The 20,148-nt window shown below is 35.7% G+C and overlaps 1 protein-coding gene across 1 annotated transcript in view; it reads right to left on the minus strand.

Annotated features, from left to right (window-relative positions):
* Window positions 1-245: 245 nt before the first annotated feature.
* Window positions 246-20,148, minus strand: part of LOC111157228 (polypeptide N-acetylgalactosaminyltransferase 3) — a 46,023-nt gene continuing 26,120 nt past the window's right edge. The window contains exons 3-11 of the mRNA XM_022518892.1: window positions 19,493-19,665; window positions 15,185-15,334; window positions 13,066-13,300; window positions 12,422-12,539; window positions 10,751-10,951; window positions 7,539-7,670; window positions 7,222-7,323; window positions 2,201-2,353; window positions 246-1,335 (exon numbers count right to left, since the gene is read on the minus strand). Coding sequence (XP_022374600.1) covers window positions 1,210-1,335; window positions 2,201-2,353; window positions 7,222-7,323; window positions 7,539-7,670; window positions 10,751-10,951; window positions 12,422-12,539; window positions 13,066-13,300; window positions 15,185-15,334; window positions 19,493-19,665 — 1,390 coding nt within the window. The 3' untranslated portion in view covers window positions 246-1,209. The remainder of the gene's footprint in view (window positions 1,336-2,200; window positions 2,354-7,221; window positions 7,324-7,538; window positions 7,671-10,750; window positions 10,952-12,421; window positions 12,540-13,065; window positions 13,301-15,184; window positions 15,335-19,492; window positions 19,666-20,148) is intronic.

A 20,148-nucleotide genomic window follows, 5' to 3' on the forward strand; every position in this document is an offset into this window, starting at 1 on the left:
ATTACTCCATCATATGCTCAAGGAATATCAGAAATTAGTACAAAATTTTCAAAATATCTAACACACAAAATCTTCTCCATTCCCCATCTTTTATTCCATCATCACAAAATACTTGAGTATTCCTTAAGAAATATCTGATGGCTCTACAGTAGGTACTTAAATTAAGTATACAAAATTCATGCTCCCCCCATTTAATAGGAATTATATATTTTATCCAAAAGAGGAAAGAAATTTAAATTAAAAAGTTACAACAGTGATAAGGATTCATTTTATTGTGTTTTCCACATAGAAGATTTTTTTGATGAAAAAAATTCTTTACAAAGATGATCTAAATTGAATCAGTAACAAACAAAATTTAGCTTTTAAATGAGTCAAGTATTCTGCATTTGAAATTCAATTCCACAAACACTCAAGATTAGTGAATTTTGGTAAGGAAAAAGGACTAGCAGAAAGGAAAAAGACATCTTTTCAACAGATAGTACTTTATAGTTTTTTTTTTTAATTGCTTTGGGAAAACACACAGTATAGTTATTTAAGAAATATATTTTAAGCAAGATTTAAGTGCTTTAAGTCAAGTGGACTTCAGACTAAAAAATATTTTAAAATTTGCCAAGTTACTGAAGTGTTAAAAATATTCTTATTCATTTAATTTCGTGTTTAAGGAAACCTATGACAGATAAGAAAACAAAAGGCAAAAAAGTTTACCTGCATTTTTATATAATAAATTCTAGATCTATAAAAATTTCCTGGTTTATACACAAAGGCCAATGCTTGACCTTCATTGATCCACTTCTATGTAGTTAAAAAAATACAGTATCAAATCTTTCTCCCTCCCCCCCAAAAACTAGAAGAAATATTTTAAAGTGTGAGTGTGTGAATGTAGCTATGCATATCTTTAAGTGTACAAACACACAAATATCACTTTACTTAGAAAATTATTTTCATCATACTGTAAACATCTCTTCCCCTACATCTGGACATTTCAAAATAGTCTTTGGTATTATTAGTTATTGTGCTTTGAAATGGAAACTTAAAAGATTTCTGTAGCAATGCTACATAGATATTTTAAGACATAAATAAGAAAGATGCACTTGGAATAAGTTACAATTAGCTGCTTTTGCATAATTTTCAAAAACTACAGTGTATGCCTAGTCACAGTTTTATGAGGAAGAATATCTCCTTTTTCAACTCCTTAATTTTAAGGAACACTTAATCATTTTGGCTAAAAATCCATTTTTGGAGTGGATCTGATGGATTGCATGACACCAAGCTCGGATGCTCTCCATTTGCTGAAAGGCACATTTTTAAGAATGGATTATATAGAAGAAGTTGATCCTAGAAAAAAAGGAAACACAACATACATTAAATTTCAAGACTCATGATTAACTGATAAATATGAAAACTAAATCATAGTCTCATCGAAGCTAAAGGACACTCACAACCAAATGTACACAGTTGACTTTTAATCTTTCTCAGATCAACCTTGTCTGATAAAATCTTTCTGGTTTCTGGTGTAAACCATATCATTTATGCCACTACTGTTTGATTCACAGGAGGTATTAGATAAATAAAGAGATGTATAGAGAGTAAGGTCTCAATCAAGTTTTCAAATAAGAACCATTCCATTGTTATATCCATAAGTGACAAACTCTTTAAAAAATTATGTTATAAAAATTGGTCTTTTAGTATTTTAGTAAGGTACAAAACAATTTTCAGGTAAGGACTGATATGTTCTAGCTAAGCTTTAATACATATATTTAAAAACAGCAAAGATTTTTTATGTATTCTCTCAATTCTAAATTCATTTAAAAAAGCACAAAAACAGGAGAAATGAATCACTTTAGGGATGAAAAAGATAATGATTTTTTTCTCTCGGCCATGATAAAAAAAAAAAAAAGCGACTATTGCCAGAAGCATTGTAAGAAACTCTAAAAAGACAAACATGAGCAACTATTATTAATAATTCACAAAAGTGTTGACGGTATAAATCATGCTTTCATTAAGCAACTTGTTCCTACGAGTATTTAATTCATAGAAACATTCTCTCATCACATTGGTAGACAGACACAATAACAAAGTTAACAAAGAGAAATACTGACAGATCACATTACTATGCTATGTTTCATGCATTTTCCCAGATAAGCAACTCGTGCTAATCAAAATAATTATGGGAAGGGGTGAATTAATTGCACTGAGGTACCTTCTGGATCTCCCATATCTGTTCTCCGCTGGCCACTGTCCTGTGACCTTTGTAGGCACACGCTCTCAGCTGAACAAGACCTTGAGCAGCATGAAGACATAATTCCCTCTGGATGTTATGCCGAATTTCATGTTGAGCTGAGTATTCAAAATACTGTGAAAAGAAGAATGTTGTTACTGACCTGTATCCTCAGCTGCAAAATAATGGTCCAATAATAATAATTTAAGAAAATCAGTAATTTGCTGAATAATGAAGTCCTGTGTACTCAACAAAATAATACAATAAAAATAGGTGTTAGAAATATGAGTTTCATGACGGAAGATGCTATAACCCCTTCCCAGCCTATCCCCAGCAGGTAGTTACATAACAAGGTACTGTCTTCCTCCCATGTCAGAAACGGGAAGTAAGTCAGGTGGAATGGAGGTTAGCCAGGACAGGTATGCCACAGAAAAGGACCTGGAAACTTCTAGTAAGCACATTAACTGCCTCTTCTTCCTCTCCACAAGTGTTCCTTCTCTCCTATTCCTCTCAATTAATGGCATTTCCACTTACACTAGGAACAATTAAATGAGGTAATCTCCATGTCTCAGTTTCCTTCCCTGTAAAATGGGTGATTTTATAGTTTTCCTGCCCCACAGGGTTATGAGGCTAAGAGGGCTAATCTATGTAGAACACTCAAAACAATAACTGGTACATGGTAAGCTTTTAATTCATCTTAGCTGCTATTACTAGGATTAATGTTTCTCTCTCCCCGTATGTCCAATGTATTAATCAGCCCCTTAGCTCTACTGAATTTCCCTCTCAGATGTCACCATTGCACTTTGCTCTGTACCTCACTTCTCTTATTGCAGCACTCAGAACCTCCACTGTAATACTTCCAGCTACCTGCAATTTCCGCAATTTCACTCTGCTGAGCTGGTCTTTCATAACACTGATTTGATGCCCTACCTCCCTTCCTCGAGTGAGTAACTACTGCTGCTAAGAGGAAGTTCACACTCCTTAATAAGTACATGAACTCCTCCATTTTCAATCTTACATCAACCACTGCCTGAACCGTACACCATGTTCTTCTCACACAATTTTACCAATGTAGAGTATATGCACCCGTAAGTCTAAGACTGCTTTACTGTGCTCCGCCTGGAATATCCTTCCAGATCCTTCTCTGCCTAGCTAATTCCTGTTTTTATCCTTGTAAAGCCAATTGAAATGTTACTTTGCTTCTTTAATTTCCCTGAGGTTGTCCTACTGAACTAAATCACACCCTTTTCAGGCTTCCTATAGTACATCAGAAATAACTTTTATAGCATTCTATTGGAATTGTGCGTGTAGCTAGCTGGCTTCACCACAGACCAAAGTCAGGCAGTGTATCTAGTAATAACATCCCTCACAAATCAAATACTCCATAATGTTGACATTCCAAAGATAAAATAGGTGAACATAATGGATGTTCAATAATGAAGTAATTAGTCTTAGCACTAATATTTATTGAGCCCTTCTTATGTGCTAAGCAGGGTTTTTTCTAAACCCTTTATGTGTATCAGAGTAGGCACTCCACAAACATTAGCTGAATTAATCTTGAGTTCCCCTGGTCTTGGCCTCATGCTTAATTTAGCTCCTTCCACAAATATATCCATCATTTTTATAACTGATAGTTCTTCAGATGAAGACGCTGAATGAAAATGAGTGTAGATCATGAAAACAGCGTTTTGGCTATACTTTTTGAAGAGAGATAAGTCTTAGGATCTCAAAGATGGTAGGAAAGTCTGTCCAATATTTTACTTCACATACATCATTATTTTTTTTTAAATCATTAAAAGTCAAGTTATAAGGAATAGGAAATAGTTGAAGATACTTTGGCAAGCAAAATGAATATGCAATTAGCTACCTGGAAACACTGGAGAAACATAACCTAGAATCAGGACAAATACCCTGGAATAAGAAGCACAGGAACAAAGCCCAGTGTTACAAAGCCATAATTACTTACACGGCACTGCACCAGTATATTGATCAATATAGCCACATTATCAACATATTTACTTTTAGTTGGCATATAATATACTGTTACAATGGAGTTTTATGTTATACAAAGATCATTATCTGGTCAAAACAGTAAAAGGGCACATAAAGAAATGGTCAGGTTAGATGATAACTCAAAACGCTTAGCACTCAAGGAACTAAAATTTGCAAAGTAGTTTAAATGCAGTGCTTGACTGAAAAAAAATTTAAAGGAAATAAACTAAAATAAAATTGATGGCTATATTACAGTGCTAGAAATCAGAGTCATTTTCTTAAAATATAAACTGGGAAATAGTATCCTCCTGCTCAAAACCTTCATATGGCTTCTGTCAAACTGAGAATTAAATCCAAGTTCCTAGGGAAGGCCTACAAAGCCTTCTATGACCAGGCTTCTTATTGATGTCTCTGACTTTGTTTCCCACCCTGTCTGCCCAGACCACTCTGCTGCAGCCACACACTGGCTTTCTGACTGCTCCACTGACCGCCCCTAGTTTCTAGCCTTGCACCCCCTCTGCCAGGACACTCCCCTCCTGGAACATGGCTCCTCTCCAACTCCTTCAGGCCTCTGTTCCAAGGCGGCCTTCTCAGAGAGGTCTTCCTGAACCTCCAAAAACAAACCCCTCTCCCACTCCCCAGGTTCACATTATCCACCTATCCTGCTTCATTTTTCTTTATGCCCAAAATTACTCTTTTTCCCCTTCTCCTTGAAAAAGACAAGCTCCACAAGGTAGAGATTTTTCCTTTTTCACTACTGTAGCAGTGCAAGTGACATTATAGACATTATAGACAAATATTTATTGAAAGAATATGTGAACTACTTCCTCATTCCCAATGGAATTTTTAAAAAAGACAGCTATGTTGTATTTATAATTCACAAGTTTTTAAAAAATATATTTATTATTTATTTGACAGAGAGAGAGAAAGATCACAAGCAGGCAGAGAGGCAGGCAGAGAGAGAGGGGGAAGCAGGCTCCCCGCTGAGCAGAGATTCCCCCCCCCAATGTGGGCCTTGATCCCAGGACCCTGAGATCATGACCTGAGCTGAAGGCAGAGGCTTAACCCCCTGAGCCACCCAGCCACCCTACAAATTCTTTTAGAGATAAGACTATAAAAACATCTTTATGGCAATGAAAAGAGAAAAACATATAAAACAACATATAAGATATTTTCAACTTTTATGATAAAATAAATGTAATGATAGAGGAAGACTGAGGAAAATCTGTGATTAGACTTTTACAAATGACAAAATACTTTTCATTGTCCAAAAACTTAATTTTAACTAGCACAGTGTTATTTCCAAAAGAATGCAATTATTTATATAATTATTTTTCTTCTAATATATAGAAGGAAAATTTAAAAATATATATATAAATGTATTTATATATGTATTTATAATTGTATTTACACATATACATATTTTATTTTTTAAAAGATTTTATTTTTATTTATTTGACAGAGAGAGATCACAAGTAGGCAGAGAAGCAGGCAGACAGAGAGGGGGGAAGCAGGCTCCTCACTGAGCAGAGAGCTCGATATGGGGCTCGATCTCAGGACCCTGAGATCATGACCTGAGCCAAAGGCAGAGGCTTAACCCACTGAGCCACCCAGGTGCTCCTGTATATACATATTTTAAATTTTCCTATATATACACACATATACACATGTGTAGATATATATGTATCTAGATATATAGATACATATGCTTGTGTGGGTATCTGTGTATGTGTATCTCCATCCCATTTCAGAATTACAGCTTAATCATCCAGCAGTGGATCCTGTTCACTAGCTATGGCTTCTGGGCATCTGTGCCACCTACCCTTGGTAGACTGGTTCATTTGGATGAGTAGGGATTGGAACTAAACTTAGCTGAGGCTAATGAGTAGGAAGAAACATGGAAGATGATAGACCAGGAGGTAAATGGACTCTTCTTAAAACTGACATCACTAAAGTTCCATCCTACTAAAATAGGACATCATGAGTATTTAATATTGTAAAAATCCTCCATACACATCTTGGACTCCCTCCCCAAATACCTGCAATTCACAGAAAAAAAAAAGACATACCAGCTCCTCTCCTTTGTAACCCCCTCTTCACACTCTTCTCATCCTGTTCTCATTCCAACCAGCTACCTCGCTAACTCCTACGCACCTTCCAAAAAATGTTTTCAAATGTCTGCTTTCCAAGGAAAATGTATGGGCACCCAGTCTAATTCATTCAGATGCCCTCCTTCATACTCTTGAAGCGCTCTGAAGGATTTATTCCAGACCTGCCCATGCTGACTGTGACCACTGGCTTTGAAATGTAGATTTCCTGAAGGAGTTAGAATCTAAGTTGCTTGAACCCAGCAGAATATCTGTCTGGCATGCAGGGGTTACTCAGTGAATTTGTTGAATGAACAAATGAGAGGGTCCAATCTTTCCAGGAGAAAACTTGTAAAAGGCAAGGCAAGGAAGCTAAATACTAGAAATGTTATTTTTGTAAGTTCTGTACCCATGGCAGGCCAAATACTCACACGTAACATTTGAGCAGGTATACCAGTGAAGGGTAATCAAGAACATGCCCTTATTCAACAACATATTGAAACAATATCATGACTCACAAAGATAACTTCTAATGATAACTTCTAATACTACTCTTTTGGTATTTACACTTAATTTGCTACTGAATGCAGTTAAGTAAATATGGCCTTTACGTATAGTTTTGCAAAATCATCTTGCCAGTAGTCCCCCAACATCAAAGATCCACATAGAAGATCCTGTTTTTAAATTTCAAATAGCTTTATTCTATTACTTTTTCATTTGCCTTTCTACTGAGTAAGTGAGCCACTTCAAATTGTTTTCAGAACCAGAATGGGAGTCAAAATCAAGCACTCAGAGACTTTAATATTAATTGCCAAACTTAACCTTAAACACCCGTTTACCTGAATACAAAGGTGATCTGGGACTTCTGACAACCTACTCATGTTTGCGTCAGCGAGAAGGGAGGACTTTTAGTGCAGGGCTCACCTGGTTTCCCCCGAGTCCGTGACACGTGTACAAAATTAATGGTTTGCCTCCTTGGTTATTTTCTCCAACATCCAGACACAGAGGCTGACCAACGCTTTTAATCTAAAGGAAAATTTTCAAGTTATAAAAAAAAATGTAATCTATGTGGTTGATATATATTTTCTTCAATTCATTTCAGGAAGCAGTATTAATAAATAGTTCATGTAAAATCTCAAAAGCCATAAGCCAGAAAGTATGTCAGAAATTTTCCCTGGACGACATAAATGTTTGTGGCAAAGGCATATATACCAAGCAAAAAGGAGCCAGAAAATACTCACATATCCAGATATAACAGGATTAAGGTCTGGCACATATGCTTCTGGATAAATAGTGTTCAGGTACCATGTAAAGTTTTTACATTGAAGGCGGTGCTTTATTTCAAATCTCTTTGAAAGATCACCAAATGATTTCTGGAGAAAGATGAGAAGTAAAACGAATGCTTAATCAAAACAGCACTAGTAAAAGAGTTCAAATGGGGGCGCCTGGGTGGCTCAGTGGGTTAAGCCGCTGCCTTCGGCTCAGGTCATGATCTCAGGATCCTGGGATCGAGCCCCACATCGGGCTCTCTGCTCAGCAGGGAACCTGCTTCCCTTCCTCTCTCTCTGCCTGCCTCTCTGCCTACTTGTGATCTCTCCGTCAGATAAATAAATAAAATCTTTAAAAAAAAAAAAAAAGAGTTCAAATGTTTTGTATTTATATTTGGGCCAGAAAAAAATTCTGGCCAAAATGCAAGATGCACTTTAACTGAATTCACTGTTTATTTAGGCAATAAGTACGCCTCCCTGCTTGTTTCTTCCTTGAAAGAGAACCAAGTTACCAGCGCGGGCGGTGACATAATGCTATTTTATTCTTTCTTTGTGCTACCAAACCTCCCTCACTGGGGCAAAGATCTCTAGAGAAATGGTAGTGGGAGAATCCAAAATTGATTCTAATTTTACACCTAAGAATGATCTGTGAAATGAGGTGTGAGGAAGCAGGTATAAAGAAACAGTTGCTAGGGCACCTGGGTGGCTCAGTCAGCTAAGCATGACTCTTTTTTTTTTTTTTTTGGTTAAGATTTTATTTACTTATTTGACAGGGAGAGAGATAACAAATAGGTAGAGAGGCAGGCAGAGAGATGGGGGAAGCAGGCTTTCCGCTAAGCAGAGAGTCTGATGCGTGGCTTGATCCCAGGACCCTGAGATCATGACCTGAGCTGAAGGCAGAGGCTTTAACCCACTGAGCCACCCAGGCGCCCCTAAGCATGACTCTTGATTTTAGCTCAGGTCATGATCTCAGGGTCAGGGGATCAGATCAGGTCCACCTTGGGACTGAAGCTGGCAGAGAAAATATTTACCTTAATTGAAATGACGAGCTTAAGTATTTAAACTACTTACATATTTTATATATATTCTCCCTCTCCCTCTGTCCCTGGCCTCCCTCACTCTCTTTCTCAAAAAAGTTAAATAAAGAAATAAAAAGACGGTTGCCAATACAGTCTAATTTATATCTTTTCTCTAGTCAAGACTACAAAAGACAACACAGTTGGGCATAAGTTTTTTCTAGTTTTAAGAGTGTCACTTACACCTTAACAATAACAATGTATTAGCAGAAAAAGGCAAGTTTTTAATCAATTGCATTTTATTTTCCTTTATTTTATTTTATTTTTTTTTAAATATTTTATTTATTTATTTGACAGAGAGAGATCACAGGTAGGCAGAGAGGCAGGCAGAGAGAGAGAGGAAGGGAAGCAGGCTCCCCGTTGAGCAGAGAGCCTGATGGCGGGGCTCGATCCCAGGGCTCTGGGATCATGACTCAAGCCGAAGGCAGAGGCTTCAACCCACTGAGCCACCCAGGCGACCCATTTTCCTTTATTTTAAAAAGACTAAGAAAAAAAATTTTTTAGAGAACACTATTAAACTGAAAAGGTATTGGGTCCATAGGCAAAATTTTAAAGAAAAACTATATTTGGTACCTAAATATATGAAAAGTTTAAACACTTGAGCTCACTATTTCAGTTAAGGTAAATATTTTCTCTGCCAACACCAATGTCTTGAATCCAGGGGTTTTAGCAAAAAGTGTAAAACTCTAAAGGACTTCTGGCTAAGTTACGTATTTTATAACAAGATCCGTTTGCCCTGTGGTAAAAACAAGGGTTTACTGGCTTGCTTGCCGCTTTGTGGGTGACAAAGGAGTATAAGCTGCGGTCAGCACACACCTGCCTGCTCAGCCACGTACCCATGTGCAGTACACAGTCTGCCCAATTTGTACTGGTGGCCTCAGATAAAAAGATATCAAGCTAATCCACTAGTGCTCCGACTTTGCATCTTACTAACATGTTGCAGGGAGATACTGGAGACCAAAGAAAAGCTGAAAAGAGGTAACCAGACCTTTTGTTGTAACAGTCAAAATGTTCACACCCTTTAATCTCAATATATACCCCCTGCAAATCAGCACTTTTCTTCCAAAGGGTTGGGGGCCATTCACTGAGGCACACTCCTAAAATGTCTAGCTCATTTACCACAACCAGTACTGAACCTGTTGGACCTCAGGGCCAGTGTATTAAGCATCACAATTCTGCAGAGCTTTTATCCATGACAGGTCAGTAACAACAGTGCCATACATTTGTGAACACTTACTTCTTTATTTCATGACTACTCTGGGAGACATGCAAGTATGTCCTCTCTCAAGATGGAGAAGCAGAGGGAAGAAGGTTGGCTGAGCATACACCCCATGCTGGGCCAACCTCTCAACCACCATATGAAGTGTCATCCCATTCTACGTTTCAAAGGGGCTTTGCCAGGGAACCCCTTCCAGAAAGCAGTGGAACTAGAACTTGGAAAAAAAAAAAAAAGCACTTGGGGCAGCTGGGTGGCTCAGTAGGTTAAGTGTCTGTCTTTGGCTCAGGTCATGATTGCGGGGGTCTGGGGATCAAGCACTGCATAGGGCTCCCTACTCAGCAGGGATTCTGCTTCTCCCTCTGCCTCTGCCTCTCCCCTCTGCTCATTCTCATGCTCTCTCTCTGTCCTCTCTCTCTCAAATAAATAAATAAAATCTTAAAAAAAAATTTTTTTTTAAAAGCCTTGGTATTCCTGGTTTATTCTCCTGCCACATTCTGACACTGTCTCCATCCCCAGTTCAAAAAGCCACTTAGCACCTTTCTTTGGGTGTTAATCGCATCACCTCAAACCAGTTACAAGTGGTTCCACTGAATCTTATTTTTCTTTGAGGAATATCCTGAACCAAGGCAGTTACAAAAACTAAGTATCTTCCATATTTAAAGAGTAACATCAAGTGGAATGCCTAAATATTTAAAAAAGCCACTTACTTCATTTTTTTCCTTAAAAAGAGAAAAAACTGGCATCAACAAGTTATATATTTTGAGTTTAAAAACCAACTTCAGAAATAATTTTTTACAATGTTTTATACTTGAACTGACTCAAGTAAGTAAAAGAATATGAGAACTTGGTGTGGATTTTTGTCATGATTTAATTATTTAGCTCTAACTTACTTGTTTAACAATTTTTGCTGCATCTGTGTTTCTCCTATAAAATATTTCCTTGTATTCATCCATCCAGACTTCTGCAAGGCGAACTTGGTTGCGAGCAATCACCTGAGTGCCTTTTGGAAAGGTATGAGGGCTTTTGCTGCGAAAAACATGTCCAACAACAGAGCAAGGCATAATCTCCAACTGCCCACCACATTGCCATACCTGATAATTAATGATATTTGTTTAATTTACAGTATATTTACAAAACCAAGTGTTGCTTTTAAATTCATCTTTAAGGTACTAATAAAAACAAAATATAGAAAAGAAATTTATTAAAACTACAAATAGTCTCTGTTCTTGGCCAGTTCAACTTAAATTCTTAAATATAAAAAAAACAATTTTATGAAATGGTACAAAAACTAAATACAACAAGGACATATTTTCAGAAAGTAATTTAACAAAATAGTGATTTTGAATCCTTCATAAAAACCAAATCCCACATTTCTTTTTTTGCAAACAATTATGCCAGCACTCTAATGTATACCAAAGACCAAAGGCTCTTTTGTATTTGACTTCTATCTTCTTATATAAGATACGTGACCAGTTCACTTGAAACAAAGATTCTCTCTTCTACGGCAGGAACTAGCAGTCTTGGAGTAAGTGGACCCAGACTATATTTACCCCTTGCATGTTCAGTTTTGTAATTAAGAAAATAATTCCAGATAATACCCAAGTACAATCTTGTGAAGTAGTTGGTCATTGTTTAAAAATACTCATACCTATTTAGAGATAGTGGGTCAAAAAACTTATCTGGGAAATTATTAAATCAATACCTATTCACTTAAATATCTTGGCAATCAGTTCTGCCACAGTCACTAAGCAAAAAACCTAAAATGAAGACATGTTTAATAGTCTGTGCTAGTATTAGGGCAAGAGGTCACATTCTCTCTTTTTTTAAACAAATCAGAAAACTCAGTGGTATTTTTAATTCAACAAATTGTGCCTGAAATCTAACATGTGTTAGGGGTTGGGAAGACTTAAGTGAATAAAGAAAGGCCCTTCCCTTGAGCAGCTCAAATTTGGCTAAGATCATCATTGTCATTCTGTGTTGGAGCCAGAGCTAAAACGTAAATCTTCTAGTCCTAGTTCAGTTCTTTTCCTACTACATTCCAGCCTAATAGATGAAAAATGAATGATAGCATCATTGCAGAAAATGTACTCATGAAATCAAATAAGTATATTGGAGACCATCCAAAGTTTTTGTTTTGTTTCTCATATTAACTTTTAATACGCATAGGAAAAAAGGAGCTCATTTAATGCAAAGAGTTAATGTCTTTTAAAAATTATACATAAATGGTTTTCCATTCTGACTCCCTTGATAATCAACCCATTTCCTGAAGCACTAGATTGAATTATATTTATCTTGGCTGGAATTCAGTAGCTACAAGTGCATTAACTGGTGCTATTGGCTGGACACAGGCGTTTAACTGATTCCTCTTGTTACATTGGCAGCAACAAGTAAATATATTAAGTTACATGTTAAGAGAAATACCCTTATTCTAAAATTTCTAGCAATTAAATTTTAGAAAGCACAAAAAGTAAAGACTGCACACTTCTATGACAATCTGTAGCAGCCAGTCAGGATGAAATGTGTATTTTATTGTTCAATATGTACTATATTTATAAACTTACTCTGAAAGACATTTCTATATTTTCACCTCCCCAGATTTCCATTTCTTCATCGTAAGTTCCAATATATTCAAAATATTCTTTTGATATGGAAAAAAGGCCTCCTGCAAAAGTGGGTGTTCTGAAAAATAATCCATTGTCAAACTTTGTTAAAAAAATTAAATAAGAAAAAAGAACTTACTTAAAGAGCCAACTGAAATAAATTCCCCCCAAAATTAAAGAGAGATCACAATTTCAAAGGTCTTACATAGATTAATAAAAACGAAAAATGCTATCTTCAGAGTCAAGTTTTGCAGGGGCACAGGGAAGTAGTTTAAATATCCTCTCCCAGCAGAATAAAATTATGAAGTGTCTTCTAACCAAGCCTTAAAATTCTGAAGTAATGATTATGAGGAAGACAAAAGACCTCACGTACTTCTAATTCCGACTTGGTAATATCATGTGTAAGTAAGTATATATATATATATATATATATATATATATATATATATATATATACATAAATGACTTTTTTTATTCCCTACATAGAATGTGTGTGTTCTTTGTTAGTGTGAATGACCTTGGAGGCAAAAACTGTAAAAAGCAAAGAGTGAATACGTATTTAAATAACTGAACTGCATATACAACTTTGAGAGCAATCATCTTACTTAATTGGGTAGGTTTCATCTTTCCTTCTTTGCTTCTCATGATCAGGAAGTGATTCCCAGCCAAATGAAAGACTCCAGTCAAAGTTTCCACGGTTGTGATTACTTCCATAAGGAGAAGGTTTGTTGAACTCAAACGTGTTTAGATCTATGGATGCAATATCCGGACTCACCACGGCCGTGTAGTTCTCAGCGATTCTGGCCAACAAAGGTTCTAACCAGCCATAGAAACACTCACCTGGAATGAACACAATTCTAATCAAGCCAATGAAAACACTGAGGGTTTTCTATTTTGTTTTTTGAAGACAGTATAGAGAAACAAATAATAGTCGATTGTATTTTGAGCATTGAACATTGAGGAGATTTCTTTTTTCTTTTTCTTTTTTTTCTTTTTTAGATTTTTTATTTATTTGACAGAGAGAGATCACAAGTAGGCAGAGAGGCAGGCAGAGAGAAAGGGGGAAGCAGGATCCCTGATGAGCAGAGAGCCCGATGCAGGGCTCGATCCTGGGACCCTGAGACCATGATCTGAAAGGAAGGCAGAGGCTTAACCCACTGAGCCACCCAGGCACCCCGAGGAGATTTCTTAAAGGTTTCTGTGATGAGATGAGGGTAGAGTGAAAAAGGTTAAGCAAAATTCAGCATAGTTAGGAAAGTTTATTTATAGGAGATGATTTTTTTTTTTTTTTTAAATCTTAGTGAGGAGGTAAAATGACACTGGAGTATTTAAGTTTCAGATCTGTGTTTCCCTCTGAAATGGGCTATGAGTCAAAGGTAACTATTTGGTGATTCACGCCACCTAACCCCATAAGTGTTCTGATTTACTTAAACTTGTCTCCCTAAGTAAGGTATAGTAATCAAAATCCTCGTTTCTCTGAGCCTTAGGAGAAAATAAGTCAAGGAGTCAAAATTATTTTATTTTAGCAGTTGGAGAAGGACCATTCAAACCTGCCCCAGCCCTAATGGAAAGTGGGGGCAAAAGAATGCTATAAAAAAGTCTGGGCCCTGGTTGTGGGCCAGGCTCACTTAACACACAGAATTCAGGAGAGTCAGTCCTACCCAGGTCTCCCCATCAGGAGAATTTGGCAGTTATTAGGAGGACCACTTGGCATCAAGGAGATACATCAGATACATTTGCCTGAGAGGAAGAATGCCCAGTCTGACATAATTGTAATTTTGGACCATAAGAGGCAATATTGGAGAATGAACCATTTCCTTTTAAAACACCTCTCTTGGATTACCTTCAGACCTCTCTGTTCATTTAAGAGCCAGGTATTAAGAGAGTACTGAATTTGAGAGCTCTAAAGAGACTCAGCAAATCCAAAAGCCCCCTCTGTAAAAACTAGCATATAACAAAACCATTTGCCAGGTCAAACATAATCGAAGGGCTAGCCAACTCAATTCAAAACTAAATACTCATACAAAGAGCATAACCCACTAAACTCACAGCTGGGGGACTAACTGACATTTTAGTAATTCCTAACATGCACTTTAAATATGGAATCCAAAAATGCTATATGCTATATATTTTATTTAAAATCATTGACACTGGAGAACAAAACCATTAAAAATAAAAGGGAAAGAAACAGTAGCAATAAAATAAAAACTGATCATATTCATTAAAAAATGCCAGAAGAAGTTGGAAGGGGTACCCCTAATGTAGCACAAGAGAAGTGCACAAATCTTTGAAAAAAGAAAATACAGAAATTGAAAGTATCAGGACCAGAACAAAGTTTAAAGATAGAATTCATTGCACTTAAAACTTTCATTCATTTTAAACTGTAAGAATCAAGAATAATAAGGAAAAACATTTTTTTTTTCTGACAGACCGTGCATCTGAAAAAAATGCCCAGGCAAGGATAACTTGCCGGGGAAGTTGGTCACTGAAGGATATTGGAGTTGAGGAGCCCAAAACACAGAGGCGGTAAGAACTCCATGTTAAGTTAAAGGAGGTCCCTACCCAGAGCTGTAATCTGCTTCAGACATCATTGCTATAATCACCAGTTGAAAATGATGTTAAAGAAAATATAATTAGTCATCTAAAGAAAAGTCTTCCTCACTTTTTAAACTATAAGGAAGCAGAGGGAAAATGTTACAACTATGTCTATACATACATACTTACAGTGAGCATCTAAAAATGTGAGCGTTTCAGCTGTTGCAACTGTTGCTCCTAGCAACCTTGCAGTGATCAGACCTTTTCTCTCTCTTTGTCTGACTATTTTTACTATTGAAAATTGTTTTATATATTCTTCTAGTTTATCATGTAAGTACTCTGTAAGAAAAAAAATCAGGATTAATTCTTCCTAAGTTTATATTCATATATAACATATGAAAGCTAATAAACCACAGAGCAATGATATCTCTACATTCATCATCTCAACAGTTGCACACATTCTTCCATTAAGATGAAAATTGTATCTTTAGCTCTTTAATGAAAAAATAGCCATATACACAAATCTTAACTTCTGAACTACTATAACACAAAATGTTATAACACAGACTTATCCTGTACATGCAATATCAATAAATATATTTGGGGGAAAGCAAAGACTTTAAATGGAGTAGACCCCAGGAGTTAAAAAGACCCCAGTTCATTTAGGGGTCTAAGAACATCAGTTAAGGGAGTGAGGGAAACTGAATTTGGCCAAAAACATTTGACACTTTTTAAAACTGGGATTTAAATCTGGAAATTTCAAGAAAAATGACAAGTATCAAAGGATTCTCTGATACTTAGTGATCAAAATAATTTAAAACCAAAACATTAAGGAAAATGGCAAATAGCAAAGTCCAAGGTTATAACAGTTGGAAATATTTTTACAAAGAGTCAGCATAAAATTTTTTGAAAGCTCTGGAGTCCCCTGACACAAAAGACTAAATTTTTAACCATCTTCTAAGTACCTCAGAATTAATTCTCTGAAAGACAAGCAGGATTGTAATTTGTCTTAAAATATAAATCATGGGGGCGCCTGGGTGGCTCAGTGGGTTAAGCCTCTGCCTTCGGCTCAGGTCATGATCTCAGGGTCCTGGGATCGAGGCCCGCATTGGGCTCTCTGCTCAGCGGGGAGCCTGCTTTCTCCTCTCTCTCTATGCCTGCCTCTCTGCATACTTGTGATCTCTCTCTCTCTCTGTTTCAAATAAATAAATAAAATCTTTAAAAAATATATATATAAATCATGGATTTTCCTGTTTTAACCATAGACTTGACTTGTAAAACAGAAACATATAAAAACATTTCAAAGGCCTTAATGGAGATTGATTTTTTTTAATGGAGTCACTACAGATTCCTTTAGTGAACTGTCCCATTGTTTGATTTGTTAAGGCATTTTTTATTTACCCACAACTTCTGAACTTCCTATAAATTTTTACCTGCCCCTTAAATTTAATCCCGGTCCATAACCATCTTTCTGTGAGGTTAAGAGTGCAAAGCTGTGAAATCAGATCTCCTGGGTTTATCTATTTATAGCACCCATTACTTTTAGCTGTGTGACTTTAGGTAAGTTATTTTATTTTACCTATACCTCAGTTTATCTCTAATATGGGGATAATAACATCCTCACCAGGGATTGCTGGGAAGATAAAATGAAAGACTGCTATACAAATAAAGCATTTAAGACAGGGCTTACCACATGGTCTCTGCTCTGAAAATGCTGATTATTTTTTGTTTTACTATCGTTGGGACTTACCTATCTCTGTCACTTGATTATCCACATATTTTTGCTGCTTTTCCCTAAACCAACTGAAATCAGGGATTATTGTTTCTACCTCACACACTTCTTTAGACTAGGGATACATTTTCCACAGTGGGTACTCATCATTACACCATTTATTCAATAAGACAAATTAATTACATTAGTATGCAAAGATATCCCTCATCAAGAAAACGGTTGCAAATTTATTATTAATTATAATAAAGAATTATAAAAAATATCCAGGCCCTTTGACTAAGTAGTCTAACTTACCTAAAGACACAATTCAAATAGAGGAAAATAACATGAGCACAAGGATATTTATTTTACAGTATGATATATACTAACACTGTGGAGCAAGTAAAGGTGAATGGTTAAGTGAAATGCATCTAGTCCATCATGGTCATCAAAAATAAAGTTCTGAAAGTGAACGAAATGGGCTAATAAGAATATTACATGAAAATGTCAGATTTCAAAATTGGTTTCTTACATGGATATAATTAGATAAACATACATTTATTTAGGCAGTGATTAAGAGAAATAGAAAAATTAAAATGAAATAGGAAGATTATGACTGGCTATCACTTTTCTTTTTTTTTTTTAAATAATTTTATTTATTTGAGGGAGAGCACATGCGAGAGAGAGCATGGGCCAGGAAAGGGACAGAGGGAGAAGCACGCTCCCCCTCAAAGCAGGGAGCCCGATGCTGGGCTGGATCCCAGGACCTTGGGATCGTGACCTGACCCAAAGGCAGATCCTTAACTAACTGAGGCATCTAAGGTCCCCACCTTTCTTTCTGATTTCCTTTAAGTCTACTAATTTTATTTTATAGTTAAATTTATAAATTAAATTTATAATTTTATAAAAAATATAAATTAAATTTATAATTAAATAACAGAAGTTACTTTCGACTAAAGGCTTACTACAAGTAGCCTTAATGTGGCCCTAATTTCTCACTGCTTGAAAAATCAAACAAAATAAAAATCACTGGAGAAGAAAGCTCACAAAACCAAAGCAGGAATTTTTAAATTTTTTTTTTAATGATAAAACGTATCAGAGACGTTCAGAACTTTAATCTCTTAAAACTCTATGGACTGCAGACCAAGTAGAAAGAATTGGAACAAATTCAGAATACCGTAGGCAGTAAAGAAATTCATTGATTACAATTAAGTGGTGATATAACCTGGGTAAAAAGACTAGAAATTCAAGTCAGATTTCTGTATGTAGTGTTATCCATAAAGAGGAGACTTAAATTAAAAAACTTGCCCATTTGGTGACTAGGTTTCACATCCAGATCAACAATCTCTGGTGATAAGCAATCTTAGTCCACCTAGATGCTAATGTAACTTCAAAACATAATCTCAGTTCATTCATGGTATTTTGAAATTATAGAAATGTTGAGGATTGTATGAAGAAATAATTAAATAAATCAAGTTAATAATCTTACACTCTACTCACTTATTATCATTTCATAAGTCTGGATAAATCTTGTTATTGGTGACATGTCACTTAATAAGCAGTAACTTTTTCTTTTTTCATAGTACATAAAATAATGGTTTATCTTAAAATAGACGTTGCTTTGGATTTGATGAAAGAGTATTACTATTCCCTTTTTATAGATGAGGAAATAGCTAGTTAGAATTGGAGTTGGAATTTGACCTTCAAGAATTTGGATCCAAACCCAGCTCATTCAGGAATAAATTTTGTGACCATTGAAATAATCTGTATCTGATTGGTATTTAAAATACTTGTAATGTTTGAAAATTTAGCAACTTAGGGTATTTGATTAGCTTTGTGATTCCAGTTGAAAATGTATAATTTAGTAACTGACAATTGACTTATAATTTTTTTTAAAGATTTTATTTATTTATTTGACAGAAATCACAAGTAGGCAGAGAGAGGGAGAAGCAGGCTCCCTGCTGAGCAGAGAACCCGATGTGGGGCTCGATCCCAGGACCCTGAGATCATGACCTGAGCTGAAGGCAGAGGCTTAACCCTCTGAGCCACCCAGGCGCCCGACTTATAATTTTAAGTATAAATGCATTAAAGAATCTAGCTAACTTTGCTAACAATATTGGAATATTTAGCAGCCAAAATAGAATGTAGTGACTCTTTAATGATTTTTATCTACTCATTTATATTACTAATTAATGTATTATTTATATTAACTCATCTTATCTTCAAAACAACCCCAGGACTTACTCATTACTTATGTATTTCATCACTCCTAAGCTGAGCAATTGGATACTTCTTATAATCAATGGCATCTTTGCTTAATTGGCTGTGTTTTTTATTCAAGTGGTAAACAAACTAATGATGTATTATACAATAAATTTGATGAAATATGGCATTTTCCCCATTTTAAAGAAAAAGAAACTGAGGCATAGAGGGATTAAGTAATTTGCCCAAATTACAAAGCTGATTAGGACCAGAGCTGGGATTCAAGCCAAAGCGGCCTGAGTCAAGGCTCAAGTTTGTGTTCTTAACCACTACGCCTTACAATAAAAGTCTTACACTGAGGACTACAAAGTTATGGATCATGGTACTTCATACATTTCTGAACTCTAAAATATTTAAATATGGACACCCTTAGATTCTACTTTCATCCATCATACCTACCATTTAGGGTATTATACTCAAGTTCTGAGGTGGCATACAGAGAGTACAATATAATAAAATAGACTTTGGACAGCATCACATGGATTTACTTGGGAAACAATCTAAATTTGCATGTGCTTTCTTACCATCTACACTAGCATCATCCACCAAAATGATTTCCTTCAGCAGTATGGCAGGGGAAGAATAAAGCACACTGTGGACAGTTCTAAGCAGCGTGGACCAGGCTTCATTATGAAAAACTATTATGACACTGGTGGTAGGCAGGGGAGGACAGCGCTTAAATTTTTGTTCAATACATCTAGAAGAAGTCAAAGAAGTAGAAAAACAATTATGAATTTTATTACTTTATTTCACAGCTATGTCATTACTAATATCATCATTATTTAGCCTTTATCAGCATAGAAACAATAGTGGATAAATTTTTTCTATGTAAGTTCATCTTAATGTTATGTAAATATAAATAGATCACAACAAATTTTTCTACACAGAGATCATATCCACTGATACAGACAACATGTCAAAAATTAAAATATGCTATTGTAAGTTTTCTCAACAAGATAATCCTAAAACACAAATAGTATTTTATAAAAAAGTAAAATAACCTACAAGTGAGACAACCTGTAAAAATAGCAAATACTTGTAATTGCTCAAATAAAAACTAAGTTTTTCTCCTTCCTTGTAGAAATCATTCATTTTTCTCATTACTTGCAATTTTTTAAACAGTGCAACTTTATTAAATGAATATATATCTTTGCAGAGATTCTTGTTTTCCTAAGTATGT

This window comes from Enhydra lutris, unplaced genomic scaffold (genome assembly GCF_002288905.1).
Source record: "Enhydra lutris kenyoni isolate GAN:26980312 unplaced genomic scaffold, ASM228890v2 scaffoldscaffold1, whole genome shotgun sequence".
Taxonomy (NCBI): domain Eukaryota; kingdom Metazoa; phylum Chordata; class Mammalia; order Carnivora; family Mustelidae; genus Enhydra; species Enhydra lutris.